Here is a 26,684-nt window from a genome sequence, read left to right as displayed (position 1 = left end):
CCACCTGTCTCCCTGGCCTGGCCCCAGCAGTCAGTTCTTAACCACACAGGCACAGAATCAACATACCACACCTTGAGACAGTGATCAAAGCAGGAAATACAAGAAATTATATTTCAAACCAAATCCACCAATAAAGGTAAAAGACATGTATAATGCATATATATATAATATATATATAGATATAGATGTAAACGTTTTATCCCCCAACATTAACAGAAAGTGTACAAAAAAAACCTCAGTGACTGAGCTTTGGTTTATAACAATAATACAGATAATCTGAAACAAGCAGGATTTATCGTACAGGTGCAAAGAGAGACGCAGAGGAACAGGAGAGAGGAGACTGCCTCTGTGCGCAGGTTCTCTGAAACATAAGCAATGGCCGGAGATGAGGGAGAGTGTCGAGGACTGGGAACGAGGGGGCCGGGTTCGAAGGTGGAATGATCCTCGCTCACTCTCTCAGGGGCTGCCCAAATACTGCCTGGAGGACCCCCCCTAAATGCCCTGATATTGTGCCTGTGCAGGATAGGACAAAATCTAACATTAGCACACAAACAAACCCCTCTGCCACCAGTTCAGTGTCTCACTTTGTCCAGACTCGGACAGACACAGGAACTGCCCAAACCGTCGGAGTATTACTACTACGCATAACGCCCAAACGTCCGTGCTGATCTTCGGAAAGACCCAGCTGGCTGTGCTGCTTTAGGGACTTTATAACTGAAAAAATAAACACAATCAAAAAAAGATTTTTCCAAACTCACATTTTGGCTCCCGGATCTCAAGGGAAGCCTGCAGGGGCCGCTGAGGGCCGCAGAGGCCACTCGAGAGGCGAGCCGGGACAACGGAGGCCGAGGAGCTCGTGGTCACATACTTCTGGTCACTCCCCCAGTGCCCTTCCCCCTCCCTTTGACTTTTGACAACTTCTTTGTATGCTGTTCTGTTCTTTGTGTGTTCTGGACCGTGAGTAACTCTTCATAGTGCACTTCTCACTGTACTGATTGTACTGTATTATTATTATTGTATCATTAGTAACACTGTTCCTGTGTTGTCTGTGTTAAGCTGCTGTTGCACTGCAATTTCCCTCACGGGATCAATAAAGTATCTATCTTCAATCCCATCACCCAGCCCCGCAGCTGGGCGCTGCCCACCTCCCAGTCTGTTGCGACTGAAGCAGTCCCCGCTTTTTCATAACACAGCTGACAATATTCTAAAAAAATCACACACGTTCAACTCTGCACACAGCACGACTGCCAAGAAACCTGCTATTGAGGGATGGGAGAGTGGGAGCATAATGCAACGGATCGGGATTGATCATTTGGAAAAGATGCAGGGGCTGCTGGATTAAGTTTGAGTAAACTGGTGAACCAGACTGAGGACTGGACCTAGTGTGTCTGGTGCTAAAACTGTTCTTTGTTGTAAAGGCTGTTTTGAGCATCGCCAATCAAGTTCCGCCCACACAGGAAGTGGGAGGTGGCTCCAGCTGTGGGACAGAGCAGCATGATTGGCCAAGAGCCACCAGCTGTGTTCCAGACTCCTCCCCCTTTTCCTCCTGGCACTCCCCCAGCACCTCAATAGCCATTAAAAAGAAGCTCCCCCAATGCTGTAACATTTGTCTAGATCTTGTATATATATTTTGTTAAAGTTAAAATAATTTGCATATGAGGTGGGTTGGGCCATAAAAAATTACTGGCCCAAAAGGCACATTAAGAGAAAAGAAAAATTCAAAATCTGAGAAGAGGAGTCAAGTCCCGTGGTTTCTGTCATCCCTCTCTCCTCTCAGTTTCTAAGAAACTGCATGTACACCACAAAACTGAAACTGTATCATTTATATTATACTCTATGCATATCTCCCTACGATATGTGTTTGCACAAGGGTTTATAAAGGATTGTTCATGATTATTTTAATTACTGATTGTCTTGATTGATGGGTTTTCCTGTGGTTTTCTTTGACTGATTGCTCAGAAGCCAGGCAGTGTAAGGCTTTCTCTTCCACAAGCGTCATGTGGCCCCCACCATACACGACTGACCCACAGACCACCTACATCTCTCATGAGAAGGTGTCCTTCAGATAAGTTAGTTTTAGACCACTTCAAAGACTTGATTCCCAGAGCTGGAGTGGACTACAGCTCCCATCAGCCCAACCAAAAGCTTATGGGTGGCGTAGGTCCATTAAGGGAGAGATGGCAAAAGTCCAAATCACGGGCTGAAGAGGCAGCCACAGTCTGGAGCCAAGCCAAAGCCACTGCAGGATGTTCCGACAGATGAATCCATAAGGGAACACCCAGATTCATGGTAAGGTTCCATGGCGGGAGAGGCCAGGGGAAAACCGATCAGGATAGGGACAGGAAAAAAACAACCAATAAACCGCAATTCCCAGAATGCACTAGGACTACTGGCACAGTGCAGCACCTTTGTTGAGCTGTCAACCTCACCGAAGACCCTGCCACCTCACAATCCCATTTCTTCCCGTCACTGACATGGCTCTCAAAAGACAGACCATCCCCTTCCCAGGAAGAATCTCACTAATAAACCTCCCCAACCCCTCCTAACAAAGACAGGATCGAGTACCGAACACGCCCTCCAATTCCTCCACCCATCCCTTCCACAGTCCTCATCCGGAGGGCTGCTACCCAGCTGTGCTCAGAAGGTGCGGCGAGTTCTACGGGCTGTATGGGAGGCCAGCGCGCAGAATGAGTCTCTCCGTTTCTGCCCCAGGTTGGAATAATTATGGAGCTGTCCTGAGGGCTCACAATCCTCTGCTTCGTCACGGACAGGGCGGCTTGGCAAGAATCCGTGTCTTTGGGTATAGACACCGCTCCCTAAGGTGCTGTGGACCCCCCAGAAATTCTCCTCTTGGGGTTGCCGATATGGATGATTGAGGATTCACTGGGGGCTGCCCAGTGACCCGCTTGACAGGGGGGGATGATCCCTGAATCTTTAATCCCAGTGCAGCTGTGTATTTTATTTTGAACACACACGGCTCCGATACGATGTCTGTGGGAAGACTGCTGGGTAGGAGGGATTGTATCCTGACCCTCTGGCCTGGCAGGGATACGCTTGCCGGTGGAGCTGGAACCTGAAGACAAACCGAGAGGGGTGCAGATACTGTGCTGTAGCACCCTCTTCCCCCCCCCCCCCCAATATTTATTATCCCCGGATAACACCCCCTGGATGATTTCCAACACATTCACTCCAGAATGTTTCCTGCTTCAGCCGAGCCTGCATTCCGACGCCCTCACTCCTCCCAGGTTTCCAGGAGCACGAGGAGGTTTTGCGTCCGGCGTTTCCAAGGATGTGCAGAAGCTGCGGTGTCCCAGGGTTACTGATGGAGATCTCAAACCTTCACGCCGCTGGGCGCGTGCCCCATTACTGCACCCCTATAAAGCGAGGGGGTACACACCCCACGGGAGGGCAGGAGGAAACCTGGAGTGCCCTCTTCGCTTAATTCATACAGTCCACATAGCGCAGAGCTCATTCCGCTGAGACACGCCCTGGGAATTCACCGAGCAGAGGGTGGGGGGGGGGGGTCTATGAACCCCAAATTGTTTCAGTAAGGCTCTGTTGGGGTGTCCAAGGACTAAGGCAAGTCCAGAGACGCGGGCTGGTGTGGGACATGCTGGGACCGGAGGAGCACTTTGGAACGGAATAGTTCCTGCGCTGGCTGTAGCTGCACTTTTTTTACAAAGTACCCCAAACTGCTCTTAGGGCGGTCATCCCCTCCGTCACTGAGCTGACACCTACCCCAGCAGGAAGTGGGGACTGGGGTTCATTTTACTGCCGAAATGCACGGTGGGGTCTCTTGAATGCCCCTGGGATGTGCTCTGGAGTGTTTTGAACCCCCTCCTACCTGCTGTGTGAATACAAGGGATCAGGGTGGAAAGGGGATAGCAGGAGTGCCCATTTTTGGGGTCTCAATGGCTTTGGTGTTTAAGGTTCTTTTCTGGGAAGCAGTAGTGTTTTGGGGCTGATTTCGTGATAACGAGTTTCTTTAAGGCGACGTGGACCCCCAGCACAAGGCAGGCAGGAGGAGACGGGGAGAATTTTTGGCTTCTGTGCAGCGACCCACGTTGACTCCCTCGGGCGCTTAAGGCCGACGCTCCACGGGCTGCTGAAGGCACACCTCGCTCCCCGCCGACACGATGGGCAGGCGATTGTCCATGTGATAGCTGATCAGGTGGCTGACGCTCTCGAACCGGTGGTCCTTGGTGCGCACCTGAGGATGGAGAGACAGAACTACACTGTAGGGCTACAGTGTGACCCGGCCCAGACTGGACCGGCGATCTCTGGACTGTAGGGTTACAGTGTGACCCGGCCCAGACTGGACCAGCGATCTCTGGACTGTAGGGTTACAGTGTGACCCGGCCCAGACTGGACCGGTGATCTCTGGACTGTAGGGTTACAGTGTGACCCGACCCAGACTGGATCAGCGATCTCTGGACTGTAGGGTTACAGTGTGACCCAGACTGGACCAGCGATCTCTGGACTGTAGGGTTACAGTGTGACCCGGCCTAGACCGGACCAGCGATCTCTGGACTGTAGGGTTATAATATAATCTACCCGTTATGTCTTTACTGGCAGAGCCACATAAAAATAATAATAATAATTCCTTATAAATATATAGCGCTTTTCTGGACACTCCAGTCAAAGCTCTATACAGGTAATGGGGATCCCTTCCACCACCACCAGTGTGCAGCCCCACCTGGATGATGCACCAGTCCGCTCCCCACACACCAGCTCTCAGTGGGGAGAGCAGAGTGATGAAGCCAGTTCAGAGAGGGGGGTTATTAGGAGGTCATGACTGGTGAAGGCCAGGGAGGAGAATTTGGCCAGAACCTCTTTTAGGCTGAGCCTGGACCGGGACCTCCCTCTGTCCTGTGTGCATGTCCAGCCCAGCCCAGCCCAGCCACGAGGTACCGGGTTGTGTGCGCAGGCCGGCGCTCTCACTCACCACGCCCTCGGGGTCCACCAGCAGCAGGTGCTTGGGGTGCCCAGCCTGCAGCCCCGTGAGGACGTACTGCCCGGGGGTGGTGGTGCTCTCCCGCACCAGGAAGTCCCCGTCGGCGCGCAGCAGGCGCTCCGCCTCCCGCCGGCTCAGGCTCCCGTGGAACCACACCTCGCAGCGCAGCTGCTCGGCCACAGAGGGCGCCGCCGGGTTGCGCAGGGCGTCCTCGAAGGGCTCTGCAGGAGAGAGGGGGCGGACTGGAGCGCGCTTTCACAGGCCGCGGGCCGGGGAGAAGGGAGACACACACGGCGGAGCAGAGGCGGAGGGGGGCAGGGTCGAGCGATGGCGTTGGCGCGGCCGAGCGGACTCACTCATGTCAAAGGCGTCCCTGTGGGCGTTCCCGTTGGCCGCCGCCGCCGCGGCCGGAGCGCGGGGCTTGTCCACGTTGACGTAGGAAGGGTCGTCAAAGAGGTCAGGGCGCCCCCCGTCCTTCACGCCCACTGGAAGAGAGAGGGAGAGGTGGATGCGCGCTCCGGAAGAACGGGCGGCGCTCGAGGGGGAGCGGAACGGAGACGACGCACCTGGCAGGGGTGGCAACGGCTGTTTGTGTCCATCTGTCTGTCCAGTCTGTCCAAAGGGCTGCAGAGACAAAGTATTACAGAGCCTGACTGACAGTTCCTTCTCAGCTTTGCAAATAAGCAGTAATAGCACAGTAGAACAGCCCAGTTACAATATTGGCTACAGTCCCAGTCCAGTAGAACAGTCCTGTTACAATAGGAGCTACAGTCCCAGTCCAGTAGAACAGCCCTGTTACAACAGGAGCTACAGTCCCAGTGCAGTAGAACAGTCCTGTTACAATAGGAGCTCCAGTCCCAGTGCAGTAGAACAGCCCAGTTACAATAGGAGCTACAGTCCCAGTCCAGTAGAACAGTCCTGTTACAATAGGAGCTCCAGTCCCAGTCCAGTAGAACAGCCCTGTTACAATAGGAGCTCCAGTCCCAGTCCAGTAGAACAGCCCTGTTACAATAGGAGCTACAGTCCCAGTCCAGTAGGACAGTCCTGTTACAATAGGAGCTACAGTCCCAGTCCAGTAGGACAGTCCTGTTACAATAGGAGCTACAGTCCCAGTCCAGTAGTACAGCCCAGTTACAATAGGAGCTATAGTCCTAGTCCAGTAGAACAGTCCAGTTACAATAGGAGCTACAGTCCCAGTCCAGTAGGACAGTCTGTTACAATAGGAGCTACAGTCCCGGTCCAGTAGAACAGTCCAGTTACAATAGGAGCTACAGTCCCAGTCCAGTAGAACAGTCCTGTTACAATAGGAGCTACAGTCCCAGTCCAGTAAAACAGTCTGTTACAACAGGAGCTCCAGTCCCAGTCCAGTAGAACAGTCCAGTTACAATAGGAGCTACAGTCCCAGTCCAGTAGAACAGTCCAGTTACAATAGGGGCAGCACTGCTCCTGTGGGGGTGACAGTGACATGAACAGCCTCTCTCACCAGTGTGGCCCCTGTGCTCGGACCCACTCGAGTCCTCATGTCCACCAGCCCTCCCGGGGGCGGCTGCTTCCCAGGGAAGTTGTTGTAGTACGGCACATCTGGGGGGGCCGCCGCCTCCTCCTCCTCTTCCTCCCACGCTGAGCCATCGAAGGGGGCCATCCTGCAGGGAGAACGGGCACAGGCTTAGCCACCCCCACCCCCACGCACCGGCGGGCACGAGATCACACAGGATGCGGACAAGGTCGCCGCAGTCCGGCGCACAGACACAGACGGACCCCGCAGGGGGGCGTCCCGGGAGACACAGACCTGTCGTGTGGCGTGACCAGTTTGGGGGGGTTCTTCAGGTACTGTTTGAAGCGCAGCTCGAAGGCCTGTCCGATCGTGCTGATCACGTCCTGAGCCAGCCCCTCCGAGCACTCCAGGATGTGGCAGGCTGAGGGCAGAAGGATGAGTGAGTTGACAGATCGAGGAGATCCTGTTCAGTAAAGCTGGGAGGACAGAGGGGCTTCATCAAGGCAGAGCGGTGTTTATTATCATAGAGGGAATGAAGGGTTTTAACTGTACAGAGGTATTTATTATATTAACGAGAGAGGGGTGTTTATAAAGAACAGATATGTTTATTATACATTAAACCCCTCCTGGGTTTTTATTATAATCCAGGGAACGAGGGGTGTTTATAATATAGGGAATAATGGTGGGGTTTATTACAACAGAGAGAAGGGTTAATAAATCGCTGATGGAGGGGTGTGTTTCATAATAAAGGGAAGGCAGTTTGTTATAAGAGAGGAAAGGAGGGAGGGGTGTGGCTTGTGTTTTAGAATAGAGGGACTGATGGAGGGGCGTTTATTATAACAGAGAGAGGGGGGTGTTCCTCATAACAGGAAAAAAGGAGGAGGTGTGTTTGAGAATGGGGGGGTCGTTCATTGTAACTGAGGAAAGGAGAGAGATGCGTTTTAGAATACAGGGACTGGTGGAGGGGTGTTTATTATAACAGGAAAGGAGGGAGGAGTTGGCAGGGTGGTGGCGGTGGTGGGTGGGGGACATCCTGATGCCCGTAGGGGACGTACCTCTCTGATTGACGGGATCTTTGGCTACATACGCGACGTACTCCGCCGTGTCCTGTTGAGGGGGCAGAGAGAGGGAGAGAGAGGAACAACAGAATGAGTGAGAAAGACAGGGAGAGACAGAGAGAGTGAAACGGAGAAAAATAAATCTCTCATTAAATCAGGACAAAAGAAAAACATTAAAAATCAACACCCCTAACAAGGGAGAAATGGAGAGAGGGGAGGAGAGGAGGAGCGAGGGATGAGAGATGCACCGAGAGAGAGGCGGGCAGGGGAGTGACTCACTGGGTCTCCTCCGGAGGCGAATGAGATGGACTGCATGTGATGATTGGCGATAATCTGTAAGACAGGGAGAGAAGGGGAGAGAGGGCGCGCAGGGGGGAGAAGGGAGAAAGGAAGAGGGTAAATACGAGACGTGTTTGCCCAATCAAAAACATTTGTACAATAACTTGACCAACACAACAAGAACAAACAAATCTGGATTTCTGCGCCCCTTAAAGTGTCCCTGTTTTCTTCCCTCCCTCCACCTCCTCTCCCCCCTCCCTCACCTGTTTGCAGTCAGCGGCCAGCAGGTTGAGGCTGCTGGTGGAGACGGTGAGGTTGATGGTCATGCCCGCGAACTGCAGGTTGCTCTTCCCCAGGATAGAGGACAGACAGCGAGAGGAGGGCTGCAAGAGAGAGTTACGTTTTTTTGGCAACAACGAAAGACGTTCCCCTTCTTCCATCCTGACACAAACAAGAAGGTAAAGGTGTCTGGCTGGAGGGCAAGAGAAGAGGAACTCAGCCTGACAGTGTGCAGTTTACAGGGGTTGCACGCTAGGGTCAGAGGTCACAGACACAAAGGGCAGACACTGGACTCATAGGTCACAGCTGCATGTTACAGTTACAGTAGATGGAGTCTGGGGTCAGAGGTCATAATGTGCATTAAAGTCAGCTGTCCAGAATTTATTTGGTACCTTTCTCCTGCGCTGGGCTCCTTTGGCACCAGGAACTGCTTCACATACCACGGATATGGCTTCCCTGCAACACACACATGCACCCTGTTACACTGACTTACACCCACAGTTAAGAAATAGTGCAGTCACACAATGAACACCCAGTACTGCGGTAGTGTCTAGACACACACTATCTGTTACACAATACACCCCCCCCCAAACAAAGCTGGATTGCACAATGCATGCACACACTGTAGCAGTACACCACACAAGAACAAATCACCCACACACAATGCACTATCACACAACACCCCTCCCACACACACACAGTGCATTATCAGGCACCAGGAATAAAGTAAGAAAGAGGGAGGATCCCATGTGAGAGTGTGAATCAGGAAGGAAGGGAGGGGGACAGACACAGACACAGACCACGATGGAGAGCAGGGTGACCAGACACAGACACACACAGCACGATGGAGAGCAGGGTGACCAGACACAGACACACACAGCACGATGGTGAGCAGGGTGACCACACACACACAGCGATGGAGAGCAGGGTGAGACTGGCCTCACACACACACACTCACCCATCCATCTCTCAGACAGAGCAGGAAACAAACAGAAGAGCCAGAAAGAAATAAGAGATGACAGCGATCAGAGATAGGAGTGAGATAACTCAACAGATACATTGATAAGATATAGCTCTCAACAGAGCTGCAGCCCAGTATGTGATCTCCTGTCCCAGCCTGAGGAACAGACAGTGAGCCTGTCTCTCAATAATAATAATACAGTGTGTGATCTCCTGTCCCAGCCTGAGGAACAGACAGTGAGCCTGTCTCTCAATAATAATAATACAGTGTGTGATCTCCTGTCCCAGCCTGAGGAACAGTGAGCCTGCCTCTCAATAATAATAATACAGTGTGTGATCTCCTGTCCCAGCCTGAGGAACAGAGAGCCTGTCTCTCAATAATAATAATACAGTGTGTGATCTCCTGTCCCAGCCTGAGGAATAGTGAGCCTGTCTCTCAATAATAATAATCCAGGGTGTGATCTCCTGTCCCAGCCTGAGGAACAGACAGTGAGCCTGTCTCTCAATAATAATAATCCAGTGTGTGATCTCCTGTCCCAGCCTGAGGAACAGACAGTGAGCCTGTCTCTCAATAATAATAATCCAGGGTGTGATCTCCTGTCCCAGCCTGAGGAACAGAGATTGAGACTCTCAAATATTATCTTTCTGTTATAAGTGTTAATGTTTTGTTAATTGCTACTGCCTTGGTAACAATAATAAGTTGTCAATAAAGCTGCCGGGATTTGTGAGGGAAGAGGGAGAGATGGAGAGAGAAAAATGGCAGAGAGGAAGGGAGGTGACCAAGGGTCAGACAGAAGGAAAAAAAAAACTAAATCAGCAAAGAGACAGCGGGACAGAAAGCGATGAGCGAGAGAGAAGAGAGACTTGACCGTGAAAACGGCTGAACAAAACGGGGAGTGGATGTGGCGCGGTAACAGGTCAATTCAATTCTCAGAAGCAAAGCAGCACAGTGACTGTAACACAGAAACCACAGAACAGATCTAGCAGATCACTGCTACAGCACGCCGAGACGAGAGAGAGAGAGATAACCTGGCTCAGAGTCTGAAACGAGCTCAAGTCATTATTTATTAAAAACCTCAGGAAGTGTCGTTCTGTGAAGCTGCACACGTGTCAGCAATGCCCCCTGAGGTTTACTGACCCACTTCCCATTGCGGCTGCTGGGAATCGAGATGAGCGAGCTCTTTCACAAGAGCGAGGGCCAGGACGTGCACAGGAGCTCAGGTGCACTGCGCACGCAAGAGGCACGTGGTGCAGTAAGAGGTCAACAAGATCAACAAGCTCCCACAGGGAGGAGAGGGTGCTGTTCCGATTTCGTGCCTTCAGTCCCAGCCTCAGCTCTCCCCTGGGAGGCTGGGTCATTTCCTGCAGCTAGTTTCTCTCTAGATCTGTCATCTCCCTTCCTCTCTCACTCACCCTTCTCTTTTATCTCTCGCTGCTTGTTTCTCTCCTCCATCTTTCACCAGCTCTTCCCCTGCTCTCTATCCCTCTCTCCATCTCTCTATCCCTCTCTCCGTCTGGTCTTTCCAGAGTGAGGTGCACAGGCTGAGACAGGGCAAGGAGCACAGAGACAGGGATGGACAGGACAGGGCGAGGAGTGCCGAGACAGAGATGGACCGGGCAAGCAGCACAGGCAGTCGGGCACAGACACCAAGGATGGGGTGAGGAACAGGTACACAGATAAGTGTGGTACAAACCGAAGAGCAAAAGAAAAACACAAAGGTGGCCTCACCGTGTGACCTGAGTACGAGTATTGAAGTCCAGAGCTCTCATTGACTGGAGGACCTCCACACAGCCCATATACTGAGAGAGAGAGAGAAAAGAATGGAAAGACATTTAGACACCGACCTCAAAATCACCACTTCAGCATAGAGCAAGAAGAGAGGGTGGGAAAATCTGCATTTATTTAAAAATAAATACACAAAGGCTGGCGGGGGTCTGGAACAAGCAGCCCAATCGCACGGCTGAAGCCAGGTTTCCGTCCAGAAAGAGCTGGAGGAGTTCCTGGGATTAACGATCGACTCGCGTACCCAGCTCGCAACCGGCCCGCTGACCCGGCGGCCACTTACCCTGACGGTGTAGGAGACCCCCGTGGTGCTGACCACGCTGTCCGAGTGCAGCCACCCCCGGGTGGGCTTGTTGACGAAGGAGCCGTGCCGGGTCCATTCGTCCCCCCCCAGCTGCCCGCCCTCCACGCGCGCTCGCCTGGACGCCCCCCCGAGCCGGCTCATGTCCTGCGAGGGCGGGGGAGAGGAGAGGGCGGTTAGGGGGAGCAGGGCGTCGGCCGCGGGCTCCGAGAGGCCCCCAAAGGGGGGGGCAGAGGAGGTTGCCTTGAGGCCTGGGAGCGGAGTGGCCGACCCGCCCAGGCGGAGAGCCCCCATCCTGGGGAAGAAGGAGCAGAGGGTGGTGGGGCTGTTCTCCACGGGGAGGGGGGAGGGGGGTGGCAGCATGGGCGCCAGGGAGCTGGAAGATACAGAGGGAGGCATCCCAGGCGGGGTGGGCGGCTCAGAGGGAGGCAGAGAGGACGGAGAATTGGACTCGTCCGGAGAACTGACGGACTCGTTGCGGAAGTGGCTGTACTTCGTCTTTGGCACGATGTCCATGTCTCTCTCCTTTCTTTCCGGCCTCCTTTCACAAACACTTCGACATTTTCGAAAAAAAGCTAAAAGTCTCTTTTTAATTCCAAGGAAGCCAGTCTAGTCTTTTCGGTTCATTTTTTTTCAACCAGTTTTAGTCTCTTTACCATCTGCTCGATTTCTTCATAGCCGCCTCTAACTCAGAGCGAGGTGAAAACAGAAATTACAACATAGCACGGTCTTCCGTGAGCCAAAGAGCAGGAATAAGTCAGCGCACCTTAAGTAATGCCAATAGCCACAGTGCGCTAACAGGAGTTTTTGCTTGTGTTGTGTCGGCTCTGAAAAAAAGGGGTCTCAGAAGTTCAGTCAGACTACCAGGAGGACAGCTGGTCCAGTGGTCAAGGCACAGGGCTGTCACACCAGGAGGACAGCTGGTCCAGTGGTCAAGGCACAGGGCTGTCACACCAGGAGGACAGCTGGTCCAGTGGTCAAGGCACAGGGCTGTCACACCAGGAGGACAGCTGGTCCGGTGGTCAAGACCCAGGGCTTTTAAAACTCAGAGGTTCCTGGTTCAAGCCCTCCTCAAACTGGGCTATGCCCCTTCTCCCCTGCACACAGATCAGACAACAGGTCACCCTGAGCTAGTCAACGAACATCCCTCAGCCGAGAGCTCAAAACAAGTCTGCACTGTCAGAAACCGTGCAGCGATTCCAGCCCGACCCCTGCCCCACCCTCGAAACGCACAGGACAGCGAGCCTCTCTCTTATTTTACTGGTCTGAGTGCGTGCCTCTGCGAGCGAGAGAGAGATTATAATTAGCCCCAGTTAAGAGCAGAGTGCTCTTCCCCGACAGCGTCTCAATAAAAAGGCTATTAGCAGCAGATGAGGGGTTTTTAAGAGGAGCCGCGGAGCTGCAGCCCGAGGCCTTAATGAAGTCCCAGCCGAGGCAGCGGCCCTGTCGATATCTGCGCTGGGCTGGGGCGAGGGGGGGTGGGGGTTGCAGACTCTGTCCCCGTTTCCCTCTCTCAATGCAAAAGCACACCTCTGCCCAAGGCCTTACTGGATACGGATACTGTTTTTAATCCGAAATGTCTTTATTCCGAAGGGCTGGAGGTGAGGTGCCGTCGGGTCAGGTAAAGCACACGAACGGAGGGACACGTGCGCGGACAGATGCGCGCTCCGGGGGGAGGGGGGGTTCCACAGACAGCGGGATGGAAAGACGCGTGGATCAAAAGGGAAAGGGGAAAGAGAGTGGCTGGCGAGCCGATTCAGGAACAGACTGACAAGACCAACAGCTAGACGGACCAACCCTCCCCACGTAGTGACCTGCAGTCGCTACAAACGCGTCAGTGTTTGAAAACCTGTGCCCGTTCTGGCACGCCTGCAAGCCTGGAATGGCACCGTCATGGTGGGGACGCACGAAGCCCTAATGGCAACACGGATTCCAAAGATTTCCAACTCCCGTCGAAAGAAATGAATGGAACGCTGGAACCCGGCTGGGATTTCAGAGTCTAGGATTGGTGCCGTGACGAGCTTCCGCTGCATGACATCGGAGCCATACTCAACACCGCGATGGCTGGGAGCTCCGAACTGGCCCTGCGCTCGAATCCCAGACCCAGCTGAGAGTGTCTGTCTTGTGCTCTCCGGAGCTACAGATCTTATCCTTGTGGCCCAATACGTGCTCCTGCTACTCTGGCATACCAAGGCCTTTGCCCTTGCAAAACTGAGACACTGGTGTGGTGGCAACAGCAAAAAAAACGAAGCTGATCTTGGTCGGACATGAGAACTCGCGGGGTTTCCAAAAGCCGATTTAAGACAGAACTGTCCGAGAGTTAAATCTAAATCCAAGCCTCTCTTTCTCTTCCCCGTCAATCCTTCTGGTCCGCATCCTTTATGTTCGTCCTCCTCACCCCCCTTTCCCGTCTCCTCTCTCTCCCTATTTTTATGGTCTCTCTGCTCCCTCGGGGTCCCACTCCTGGAAAGTAGGATAGATGAACTAACAGACAAGGTGGACAGAGGGGCAGACAGTAGCTGCTGCTGTTTCCTGCTGGCTCCACCCTTCCTCTGCTTTGCAGCCCTGACAAGAGTCCTACGCAAAAAGCCCCTAAAAACACAGATCCCAATTTCAAGGACCGTACCCCAAAAACCCTGCCTGCAGCTCCACCACTCCAACTCCAGCAGCTCCTGTCGTCAGCTCCCCCCCCAAATTATAGCACCTTTGGAGCCCAGTGCACCCCGATGTGAACAGGCTTCACGAACAGCCTCAGGCACCAAAAACAAGCTCTCCGCTGCAAAATATTATCCAGGAAACAGAATCCGACACCAGAATACCGAACCCCAGTACTGTTCGCTGCTGAACCGCAATAAAGAACGCTCCACTAGAAACTGATCCAGATGACAAACCCCCAGTGTCTGGGTTATACCTTAATCCCAGCTCTAACCTGAGGTCCAGAACCGGCACCTCTACAGCTTCCAGATGAACCCGACTAATAAAGAAGGCCCCAAGATCAGGTTAATTCCCGATCTGAACCCCGGTAACAGTACCCCCAATTTGGCTATTCCACCTTGTTAATTCATAAGTGTTCCATCACAATTCATATGACAGTTAAAATTGATCAGAAAGACAGATGACAAAAGTCTAAAAGCATGCAAATTATTTTCTGATCCCTTCGCTGAACTCCAGTGCTGATGCTTGTGCCCCTATACTGTGTAGAATGGCCCTGCTGCTGTCTTCTCCCGAGACAGCTTGCTGCCTTTACTCTTGAGCAAAGGTGACCCCGATATCTACAATATTCTGAACCTCCGTCATGTATCAGACACCTATGCACAGAAAATTTAATGTTGTACGTTTCAGGAGCACACAGAGAGAATAGTTGTAGAAAATAACTTTGACTGAGTACGTGAACTTTCTTTATTATAACTGTATTATCACAGCATTTTTTTTTTTATCAGGTGGAGCTCAGATTCGTGCCAAGAAGGGAGTTTTTATGAACTTCCCCTGTACTGAAACTCACATTCCCCTCTGTTGAGAACGTTCCCAGTTTGGAAATTTGCCTTTTGTCAGAAAAGTTTTGGTGTGACTTGCAGTAGCGAGTGTGGAGAAACAAAACAAACCACCTGAAGTAATAGGAGAGGTATTGACTCATCTGGGAATATGATCAGACACTAGCAATCCCGATATGAGCGACAGCCTGCCATGACTCAGCGCAAATGCCTAAGAAGGTGGGCTTCACTGTGAGTCAGCGATGGCCATTTCGACACACCGGAGTTCACAAGAAATGTTTTCACCTCCCCTGGAGCAGGAAAAAAAGGTCCTTCCAGCAAACGCCAGTCAGAGAACTGCAAGATCCGAGACGAGAGGGGAACAAGCCGCAATTCAATGTTATCAGGAGGGCAGGACCAACGCAGGGCAGGGACACTACTGAAAACAGAAATTTCGACAGCTCACAGGGGAGCTGGCTTGTTAGGGAAGTGCTTTAGCGCTGCAAGGCGCTATATAACCCCATGCCGTCACCGCGGACAGCTTTCCTTGGCCAGCGGATGGTACCGTCGAACGCTCTTGCCCTTGTGGGTCTGCGCCCCTGTCACTCTCCAGAGAGACCCGCGTGGGGCGTCACCATGCAATCCAGCACCGTACAGGGCTACCCGACGGCAGTCCAACTCGCCAGCACGCCGGAGCGGCTCTCGAGGGGTCCCGTTTTAGGAACGGCACAACCTACCCGTGCATTCGCAGCGAGAGAGAGAGGGGCCTACAGCCTCTCTACTGCGACCGTGAGGGTCAGGTTACAGCCGGAACACCTAGAGCCGGTCAGCACAACCTGGCTACTTCCAGGCCAACAGTGGCAGATCCATAGGCAGACATGGGCTCCACACCGCTGCGCCTTTTTACAACAGGCAACATTACAGCTAATTAATATTAATGACACGGCTGATCACTGTCAGGATATGCGGCCGGGCCTGTGCCATTAAAAACCAGCTCCTTCCGGATTTTCCAGAACAGGACAGCTGCGGACACGAAACAAACAGTGGGATTCAAACCCCTAGGAGCAGAGGAGAAGCCATTCCCACAAATCCCAGTAATGTTAATCGGGAAATAACAGCTAGTAGAACAGCAATCACAGATTCACAACATTAAGGATCCATAATGCTCAATCACAATGAACATTATGGATACTACATCCAACAACTCCTTCAACACCATTGCTACCAAAAAAAACTTTGCAAAATTCCCAGCACGCTGATGGAGTGCAGCTCTCTCACAGTTTTCACCCCCTGGCCTGCTCAAGCAGATGGGAGATTCTCAGTTTAGCTGCAGATTAAATTTTCCTTTCAAATTCCGACTGGCAATCCACGGTTTTTCTTTTATTCCCCTTTCTTCCGTCTTCTCTCCTTCTCGTCCGCTGGCAGGTGCGGACAGGGAGCAAATCCCAGTATCCTCCCCTTCCGTCCAGGAAAACGTGAGCTCCCGTGAAAACTCCTGGAGTTGCTTCCAAAGCGGGCTTCCTCCTGGAAGCCGGCCGTGAGGAAAAACAGGCGGAGGAGACACAAGGCAAGATTCCTTTTCCCGCACTTCCGAACTCCTTCCCCCTTTATTCCTTTTATCCTCTTCCTGAAGTCAGAACGGATAACAGGGCAGCCGGACAAACCTTCCACCTCCTCTTTTCCACCCGGCTCCAGCTCTTGATGCTACATCACCGGGCCCTCGATTTCCCCGGGCGTCTATATGCAGTTTTTCCCCCCTGCTCCCTGGTTTTTGGGGCCTCCCCCCCCCCAATGCACCCCCACCCCCTCTTCTCTTCAGCACAGCCAGGCTCAGCCGGCCAGATCGATGCTGGCAGAGCACAAAGCCGTCAACGGAGGTGGGAAAAAAAAAGGAGACGAGCAAACAGCAAACGCGAGCCGGGCACGGAGATGGAAACTGCTCCTTATAGAAACGAGTCCTTCTGTCTCCGGTGAGGAGCAGGTCTCTCCCCCTCGGTCTCCTCCTCGCCGTCCTGGAGGCGTGTCCTCTCGGAGAGGCACGCGCACACACACACAGGGACACAGACGCTCCCTCTCTCTCTCTCCCCGCTGCCCGTCTTGAAAGCACAGGCGTGCACAGACACACACAGGAAGGAGGGAGGGAGGGAGCACGTGTTTGAAAAGAGACAGGGAAACACAGCGAGCTCGCCCCACCCCCATCGCCATCCACTCCTCCCCTGTAACCTGACTACACTTCCACTCTGTCCCAGATGGGAGGGGTAATAAACAGACATTGACTGGCTGACCAGCTGCACACAGCACTTCCTACATTAACAGCGAGCCGTTCGAGAGCCCTGAGAGGGTCTAATGCACATAAAATGACTGCCCACTCCTGCCTGGCAGAGAGTGAGAGAGGGGTTAATACAGACACACTGACTGACTGGACACTCCAGTACATTAACACTGCACTGAGACAGAGGGGTTAATACACACACACTGACTGGACACTCCAGTACATTAACACTGCACTGAGAGAGAGGGGTTCATACAGACACACTGACTGGACACTCCAGTACATTAACACTGCACTGAGAGAGAGGGGTTCATACAGACACACTGACTGACTGGACACTCCAGTACATTAACACTGCACTGAGAGAGAGGGGTTCATACAGACACACTGACTGGACACTCCAGTACATTAACACTGCACTGAGAGAGAGGGGTTCATACAGACACACTGACTGACTGGACACTCCAGTACATTAACACTGCACTGAGAGAGAGGGGTTAATACAGACACACTGACTGGACACTCCAGTACATTAACACTGCACTGAGAGAGAGGGGTTCATACAGACACACTGACTGGACACTCCAGTACATGAACACTGCACTGAGAGAGAGGGGTTCATACAGACACACTGACTGGACACTCCAGTACATTAACACTGCACTGAGAGAGAGGGGTTCATACAGACACACTGACTGGACACTCCAGTACATTAACACTGCACTGAGAGAGAGAGGGGTTCATACAGACACACTGACTGGACACTCCAGTACATTAACACTGCACTGAGAGAGAGGGGTTCATACAGACACACTGACTGGACACTCCAGTACATTAACACTGCACTGAGAGAGAGAGGGGTTCATACAGACACACTGACTGACTGGACACTCCAGTACATGAACACTGCACTGAGAGAGAGAGGGGTTAATACAGACACACTGACTGGACACTCCAGTACATGAACACTGCACTGAGAGAGAGGGGTTCATACTGACACACTGACTGACTGGACACTCCAGTACATTAACACTGCACTGAGAGAGGGGTTCATACAGACACACTGACTGGACACTCCAGTACATGAACACTGCACTGAGAGAGAGGGGTTCATACTGACACACTGACTGACTGGACACTCCAGTACATTAACACTGCACTGAGAGAGGGGTTCATACAGACACACTGACTGGACACTCCAGTACATTAACACTGCACTGAGAGAGAGGGGTTCATACAGACACACTGACTGACTGGACACTCCAGTACATTAACACTGCACTGAGAGAGAGGGGGGGGGTATCGTATATACAGCAATGGGCGAAGTGCGGGGCAGAGAGCAAAGGAAATCAGGCAGACGACGGGCTGGCCCTAGACAGGGAGTGCCAGCGAGACACAGACCAAGCGCCCCTCCTTCTCTCCCGAGTCCAAAGTCCTCCTTCCTGACGGGTTTCTGCCCCTCGCTGCTCCACGGACATGATCCTCGGAAACTCGGCTTGCACTCCTATCGGGAGTCTGTCCGGTCAGGGTCCTGATCGTCTGCAGCAGGGGTCTCCAGCCCTGGCCACGGACAGCTCCCGTCCAGTAGGGTTTATAAATAACTACGCCACCCACTTCTGCAGCCCCGGAGAGTTTCAGTGGCGATCAGTTCAGCAGGTGCTGTGCTAAGTGATCTAGGGACCCTTTGTAGCTCAAATTTGAAGACCCTTACACCCAGCTTCCTTAGCTGAACACATTTCTTGCTTAACTGAAGAATAACTTGGGAAGTCTAAATAAAAAAGCTGTTTTTATAGCTTGAGAAGCTGTAAAAAAAAAAAAAAACAGAAGATTCAAGGTGCCCTGCTGGGGTTTGGAGACCCCTCAATTTATGGGGGCCAGGGTGGGGAGGAGGAACTTCCTGCCTTGTTAATGAGGGGTCACGACACTTTCAGGCATCCGTGCTCGCCCACGTCAGGCCCTGCGCAGCGACGCACACGGGACAGGGAGCCTTTCAGAAGCTGGATTCAGTTCTGAATCATTCAGCGGCTGCTGAAGTGCTTGGAAACCAGCTGCAATCAGGCATTTCTCAAGGGGTGAACATATTCCAAATCACATTTTCCGCACCCTGATTGCTGTTCTGATTAGTACAAGGTGCAGTAGGAGCAGCAGCAGGAGTGTTAGTACGCAATGTTAGGAGCAGACAAGCACACACTGCTTTGGTATGTTCTACGGAGAAGCCAGGGACATAAAGCATAAATGTGCGCAAAGGAATCAAACTAAAAACCGAGGAGCTGGGAATGACTATACTAACATAGTACAGGAGTGCGTAGTACTGCCGATTCACAAAATCCCTCACCTGAGGCAGATGAAGTAGTGCAGGAGAAGTTTAGTTCAAGAGAAAAGAGAATTAATTTTCTCTGCAAACTAGCATTTACAATAGGGCTCAGTTCCTGGAGGGCCTGGTCTCTTTGCTTCCATCGGAGTAGATGAATAACAATTATTTTCCACACAGGACATTTTTCTACAACGACAACGACTTGGCCAGGGCTACCTAACCCTCCAATTCGCTCCGCTCCACGACTTCGACATAACCGGCTCTTTCATTCCGATATCGATCCTGCATAACCGAGGGGCTGGCAGCAGCTAAGCTGTGAAATGGAGATGGAGCGGACTGGAGGGGCCGCAGGTTGAATAGTACTGGACTACCGAATTAATGAAGCTCATTCCCATCCACGTGGAAGTCAACGTCATCCACGGGCCTGTATGTGAAAGAGGAACCTGTCACTTGTCAACATATAATATACCCTTATGGCCACATTTCACTAAATTAACGGCTGCCATTCCAAGGTCTCTGGAGCCGGTAACCCCATGACAACAGACAGCTCTCCAAGGAATCCCCAATTCACTCCTTAAGGGCAACAGTCCAAAATGCCTCCTAAATCCTCAAAATAAGATGGCTCGTTCTTCAGATGCTTTCACACAGAATGGCAATGACGTCTGTAGAGAGATAAATCGAGAGCCACTTCTGGGTGCTGGACCTTTGCTTGAGGGAACGACAGCCGACTTGACCCTACGGCCAGGTGTCCAGAGCCTCAGACCACCACGCCAGGCTGTCGGCCACAAGACAACAGCAACTGACCACCAGCACGCAGAGTGGTCTAAATGAGCCTTCTTAAGGCCTAATCCATCCCATTTAACTGCTCCCCCCTCCCACCCACTTAAAGAAATCAGCAGCTGTGGACGACCTAAGAGGACCTACAAACCCAGCCGGAGTGGACTTGAAGGAGCCCTGGGCTACAGCTATACACTGCTGTGTTGGTGCCTGCTCCCCGTTGTGCTTTGGGTTGTGCCATCCGTCTCAACACGGCACGGCCCTGGGTAATCGCCGGGTCTCAAACCCAGATCCTGGAGGTCCAGGGTCTCCTGGCTGCTGTTCCAGCTATTAGTCGAATAATTGTTAGTCCCGAGACGCTCCACAGGTGACTGTGCCCTTAAGGAAGCGAACGTTTTGAGAGATCAGCTGCGACCCCAGATCTCTAACTGGCCCCCCCTGGCGGGAGCAGAGATCCAGCCCTCCAGGAGCCGAGCCCGAGACCCCTGGCGTAAGTGAACAGAGGGACAGAAGAGCTCAGAGAGACGACGGGCTCCACCACCCCCACAGCGGACAGCACCCCTCCACCTTCAGCCCGTGCCCGACCTCCACCAGGTGCACCAGAGCTCTTACCACATAGTCCATCCGGCCGCGCCGTCCCCAGGCCCTGGCAGCCGAGACCTGCGGCCACCAAAAACAACCACAGCGCCGTCAGACCGGGACACCGCGCCGCGCCCCGTCCCGGTTGATCGGCGACTGGCTGGGTCCGGGGGGGGGGGGGGGGGGAGGCGGCCACGCGAATCCAGCAAGACGGAGAAGCCGAGCGCTGCAGACCCGGCGTCTCCCATCGCGGTGCTGGAGGGTCTTCTCCCAGCCCCGCTCTGAACCAGCCCCATCAGCCCCTCGCTGGCCTAATGAGACCAGTTCAACAGCCTCAGGCGATACCGCGTTAGAGGGACCGAGAAGAGCCCACAGACGCACCAGCCCCATCCAGGAACCAGGACTGGACACCGCTGTCCACGGTAACTGCGATGGACAGGTGACCTCTGGGCCATCACAATCCCTGTGGCCGGGATCAGATTTCTCCAAAATAGAAAAAAAGGAACAAGCTGAGGGACGGTATATCTCTCCCTGGGACAGGCGAGAGGCTGAGGGACAAACAGATCTCTCACTGGGACAGGCGAGAGGCTGAGGGACAAACAGAGCCTGCAGGTGTGTTCAGGGGCTGCTGAAAATTTCCAGCACTGAAAACGGGCAGATCAGACTCTACTCTGTTGACTCACGTAGACCGACAGGTACACAGAAGAACACAAGGAAAACTAAAGAGAAAGTCACATGTGCTTGAGCAGTGCCTGTCATCAGGCATGTCCAGGCAAGGGGGAGGTATGTGTGGAATTGCCCTGCAGAGAGTGACTGTGCTCACTGAGGGAGACGGGCCAGCCCTACACCAGCCTGTGCTCACTGAGAGAGACGGGCCAGCCCTACGCCAGCCTGTGCTCACTGAGAGAGACGGGCCAGCCCTACGCCAGCCTGTGCTCACTGAGAGAGACAGGCCCGACCTACACCAGCCCGATCTCTGAGAGACACAGGCTTCTGCCTGCTCTGAACACATAATGCATAGCAGGCTCACAGGCAGAACATGTCGGTTTATCTCAGCAAGCAGGCTGGGACAGGCCTCTGTCCGCACTGAGCATAACGGAGACAGTGCATGACTGCCACAGCTTAATCATCGAGACAGACAGGCCTCTGTCTGCACTGACCACACACTGCACTGCAGGCTCACAGGCAGAACAGTCCAGCCCCCGCCGGAAAGGTGAGACAGACATGCCTCTATCTGTACAGGGCATGACAGACCAGAACAGACAGCCTGTTTGCTAAGAAAATCTATTAGCAAACAGGCTGAGGCAAAGCGAGACAAGACAGGCCTCTGTCCTTGCTGGTCATGACAGACAGGGTGCATCACACACTAAGCGCACACAGCCAAAACAGATCTGATCAGCATCTCCAGAGGTGGTGGGGGACGACAGCAGCTGCATGCTACATGTGACCTGCTTTGCATACGTGGGCTCCTCTGGGTTACTTCTCCAAGCAAAGTGACTGATTCTGTCATTTTTTTTTAAATTGCTCTGGCCTATTTAGAAAACACAAACGGACTTTGCAAGGGCCAACATCTAGCATTTCTATCATTCCTATCACTTATCATTAATTGAGCCAATTAAAAATAAACTCATCTCAACTCACGTGCTCCCTGCCTTCAGTGCTCTGCTGATTTTAAGGGGTGATGTGGGAGATCGGGGGGGCCGGGGCTCTCCAGGACCAGCGTGGTCACCCCCTTCAGACTACAGATTTGGGGCCTCTGTCCCCCCATCCTGCAGAGCTCCTGTCCAGCAGGTTTACGTATGAACCCTTCAGCTAGCAAGCCCTACAGACTTGGAAAGCTCGTAATTACAGCCGATTAAGCAAGCTTTGGCGACATGAAGTGATTTAGAGAATATTTTAGAGAAAATTCAAACCTCGAGGACCAGACTTCCCCTAATCTCACGGATGCCAAATCCTAAGAACCGGCCGGAAAAGGCCCTGGATTGTTCCTTTCTGCTGCCACCCCAGTTTTATTTTCCCTCTCCTTTCCTTCCTTCCTCCTCTTTCTCCCGTTTGTCCGGAAGCCGTGGAAAGCACGTGGGGGTGTGGGTGGGGGCGTGGCAGCCGGGCCCCTGGCCGCGAGCCCGAAGGACAGAGGCTGCTCCCCCTCCGTGTCTCCAGCTCAGGGGCCCTCGGCCTCGGATTCCGGGGGGAGAAAAGGAAGAGGCTGGGAGCACTCAGTCCACAGCACCCCCACAAAATTAAAAACGTTCACCTCTCACGTCTGGCACCCGCTCCAATAAAGACACAGTCTCCTCTCCTCTTCTCCCTCGCCCTCCGCCTGCCTCCCTTTCTCTCCGTGCTGCCTCGCCCTCTGCCCTCTCCTCTCTACTGCCCCCCCTCTCTCTGTACCCCTTGATTGATCGCCCTGGTGTTGGCGGTCAGGCTAGGGCAGGGTGAGGTCACTCCTCGCACTCTGGGTTTGTTCCAGTCAGTTCCTGATCGAGGAATTCCCACCCACCCCCCCTTATCACCAAGCTTCTGTAGGAACTCAGGGTGCGTTCTGTTCCCAGGTGAGGGATTAAAGGATTAAAACAGTTAATAATCCTCTAAATTTGCCTTTGGTTTCGTTCTGTCTCATCGCAGAGAGGCTGCAAGAGACCCATACAGCTCAGACCTGTAAACCTGCACCAGATCCAGAATTATCAACCACAGACACGGACAGTGGGAACTCCTCCTTCCCTCCCTCCCTCTTCCCCACAGAATTCCTGGAGAAAGACCGGCCTCTTCTTTTCTGGGTCCGGGCTCAGGACCCGGTTCAGTGGTTCTGGCTAATGAATAATGAAGCTGATGGCAGACGCTTACGTAGCCCACCTCCTCCAAGGTAAATATTAACTCTTCCTGATGCAGACAGGGGCCTGTACAGGATCCAGGAGAGCACTTCCTAGGCACTGTCACTGCTGTCATTACTAAAAGCACCCGACGCTGCTTTCAGAGGTGCTAATATACCACCCCACCACAAAACAGCACATTGCAGCACCAGCCCACTAGAGAGATCACCAGCGAGGGCAAGCTGTTGAGCTGCTTCACTGGAGAGCTAGCAGCCCGTTGATCTCATCCGGCCCTTTCTCAAACTGCAGCCTCGCCACGCCGGAGAGGAGCACTCTACTGTCAGTAAGAGTGGGGTGTTGACCCTGGTGTCCTGACTACTGGTCACTACAGACCCCAGGACACTGTCAGTAAGAGTGGGGTGTGGACCCTGGTGTCCTGACTACTGGTCACTACAGACCCCAGGACACTGTCAGTAAGAGTGGGGTGCTGACCCTGGTGTCCTGACTACTGGTCACTACAGACCCCAGGACACTGTCAGTAGGAGTGGGGTGTTAATACTGGTGTCCAGGCTAAAATCCACTCTGAACAGTCTGTCCTTCCTCACGTTCCTCGTGATTCCTCCGGTCCTGCAGTGTCTCTCTGCTGCCCCTGATCTGTGTGCAGTGGGGCTGCTGTGTGTCCCCCAGTGAGGCTGTGCTTCAGTGGGGCTGCTGTGTGTCCCCCAGTGAGGCTGTGCTTCAGTGGGGCTGCTGTGTGTCCCCCAGTGAGGCTGTGCTTCAGTGGGGCTGCTGTGGGTCCCCTCCCGGTAGTGAAGCACTTTGAGAGCTATACAACCACAAGGCAGGATGGGAGTCATGATTACTAAAGCTTCCTGGAGACACGTCAGCAGTCCTGCAGGCCCGCCTGGACCCACAGTACCTGAAACAGACAGGCGACCCAGCAGCGCCAGGGACCCGCGAGCCGGGCTCCACCGAGCCTGCCCTCCCCGCGCCACGCGGGCGCCGATCTCTCGGTGACGAACCCGACTTGGCCCGTCAAACAGAGCGCTCCCCTGGGCCGAGCCGCCTGGCCTCGGAAGCAGCACTAGCCAAACCCCCTTGCTCAAGGCCCCGCGTTGCACAAGGGGTCCTGCTGGGCTCGAGCTCGAGCGCGTGGAGGATCTCCGATCCGGGGCCCGGTCCGGTCAGGCCCGGCGCTGAGCCGCACGCCCCGCCAGTCTGGGCTTCGGCAGCATGCAGCAGGCCGCCCCTCTCTCAACAGGAAAGTCCCCAGGAGCCCCTCAGCGATGACAGACCGGCAAACCGCAACCACAGGCCCATCTGCAGCGCCGATAACACGGCCGGAGCAGAGAGCAGAGGCCAGCTGCTCCTGCCGCTGGGAGGAGAGGCAGCAGGCACTGCAGGTCCTGTCCCCGCGGCCTCTACTGCCTCGGCCCCCCCTCTACAGCCCTCTGCCTCTACTGCCCCTGTGCCCCCCTACACCCCCCACCCCGCAGCTCTCTGCCTCTACTGCCCCACCGCTCCCCTACAGCCCTCTGCCTCTACTGCCCCCTCTGCCCCTACAGCCCTCTGCCTCTACTACCCCCTCTACAGCCCTCTGCCTCTACTGCCCCCCGCTCCCCTACAGCCCTCTGCCTCTACTGCCCCCTCTGCCTCTACTGCCCCCCGCTCCCCTACAGCCCTCTGCCTCTACTGCCCCCTCTGCCTCTACTGCCCCACCGCTCCCCTACAGCCCTCTGCCTCTACTGCCCCCTCTACAGCCCTCTGCCTCTACTGCCCCCCGCTCCCCTACAGCCCTCTGCCTCTACTGCCCCCCATACAGCCCTCTGTCTCTACTGCCCCTGTGGCTCTACAGCCCCCCCCTACTGCCCCGGCTACTGTTACTGCAGGTCGGACCTGCTCCCTGACTGGGCTTCGCCAAGAGCCCCTACCCGACCCCCGCGGAGACCTCGGCCGGCGCCAGGTAACACGCCTGTGCGCTGCTCGGGAGTGTGACCTGCTTTTCGGGGTACAGGAGGGGTACAGGAGGGCTGCTCCGACCGCCGGCGGTATCGGGATCGGGATCAGCGACGCGGTCCGGGCGGGTTACTGTGTCCGATTAAAGGGCAACGCTTCCCCGACCGAGAGCGACCCCAGCAACAGCCCCCATTCCCTCACCGGACCGGACCGGACCGGACCGGACCGACCCCAGCCTCTCCGGGTCGAGTCCGACTCCTTGTTTTGTTTATTATAAAAAGAAAAATAAGTAAAAGTACGCCGTTAGGGCAAAAGAAAAGTCTCGTACGTCACACCGGGGCGAACTCACCAGCTCTCAGTCACGGTCTCTCCGTCTCCTCGACGTGTTTGAGTCCCTTTTCCTCCCTTTCCAGCCGGACCGGGACGCTTTCTCCCCTCCAGACAAACTTCTTCGGCTTCGGTCTGGTTTTTATCTCCCTCTTCCTCAGCTCACGGCGGTCATCGCCACGCGTAACGAAACTTGAAAACTTTTTTTCTCCCCCTCTCTCTCACTCACTCTCTCACTCGCTCTCTTTCGAGTTCTCCTTCCCTTTTCCTCCGTGTCAGTCTATGTCTCTCTCTCTTTCTTTCTCCCCCCTCCTCCTTATCCGCCAAAAATAAAAAATAAAAAAAAATCCCACTTCCGGGACAACAGGAACTCTGTGACGTCACGCGGCACCTGGCTACTACGCGCGCTCCCGGCAGCACGCACGCACGAACGCGCGCCGCGACCACGTGTGTGGAGGGGGAGACCATGTCGTAAACTCGGAAGGGACCGGACGAAGGCGGCGTGTTGCCACCTGTTGGTCGTGAGCGGCGTTGGAACTGTATTGTTTCTCCCGTTCAGCTTGGCCGCACAGTAGAGCCCAAGTCTGGCAGGTGTTATTAGCCAAAGCAACCATAAAATCGTTCAGTTTTGAAGGCTGGGAATATTTTAATTGCAGCTACACAAGCGAGATCCCGTTGAGTAGAGTTGAAACACGTCTGGGTCCTCTTTAGCTCTCTAAGACCAGGGCTCCTTTAGTAGGACCAGTAGGGGGCGCTCACCCTGCGGTCTCTGCGTGTCCCAATGCCCTAGTACAGTGACAGGGACACTGTACTGTAACAAGGCACCGTCCTTCGAATAAGACGTGAAACCGAGGTCCTGACTCTCTGTGGTCATTAAAAATCCCAGGGCGTTTCTCGAAAACAGTAGGGGTGTTACCCTGGTGTCCTGGCCAAATTCCCCCCTGGGCTTTACCCGTCATGACCTCCTAATAACCCCCCTCTCTGAACTGGCTTCATCACTCTGCTCTCCTCCCCACTGAGAGCTGGTGTGTGGGGAGAGGACTGGTGCATCATCCAGGTGGGGCCACACA

The 26,684-nt window shown here is 53.9% G+C and overlaps 1 protein-coding gene across 3 annotated transcripts; it reads right to left on the bottom strand.

Moving 5' to 3' along the window:
• Nucleotides 1-84: 84 nt before the first annotated feature.
• On the bottom strand, nt 85-25,965 carry shc1 (SHC (Src homology 2 domain containing) transforming protein 1). 3 transcript variants are annotated; one of them, XM_015336705.2, is made up of 14 exons: nt 25,637-25,965; nt 20,555-20,602; nt 11,092-11,256; nt 10,755-10,825; nt 8,458-8,521; nt 8,050-8,169; nt 7,787-7,840; nt 7,505-7,556; nt 6,744-6,870; nt 6,438-6,597; nt 5,521-5,578; nt 5,311-5,439; nt 4,946-5,175; nt 85-4,210 (listed from the first exon to the last, which is right to left on the bottom strand). In XM_015336705.2, the coding sequence occupies exons 2-14, from the start codon at nt 20,564-20,566 to the stop codon at nt 4,082-4,084; spliced, it is 1,371 nt and encodes a 456-aa protein (XP_015192191.1). In that variant the 5' UTR covers nt 20,567-20,602; nt 25,637-25,965; the 3' UTR covers nt 85-4,081. The 3 variants fall into 3 exon arrangements, with proteins under 3 accessions (XP_015192191.1, XP_015192192.1, XP_006641847.2); XM_015336706.2 differs by lacking the exon at nt 20,555-20,602 and having other exon boundaries at nt 25,637-25,964; XM_006641784.3 differs by lacking the exons at nt 20,555-20,602; nt 25,637-25,965 and having other exon boundaries at nt 11,092-17,436.
• Between the last annotated feature and the right edge of the window lie 719 nt (nt 25,966-26,684).

This window comes from Lepisosteus oculatus, chromosome 27 (assembly GCF_040954835.1).
Source record: "Lepisosteus oculatus isolate fLepOcu1 chromosome 27, fLepOcu1.hap2, whole genome shotgun sequence".
NCBI lineage: Eukaryota > Metazoa > Chordata > Actinopteri > Semionotiformes > Lepisosteidae > Lepisosteus > Lepisosteus oculatus.
This window is presented reverse-complemented; position numbering and strand designations above follow the sequence as displayed.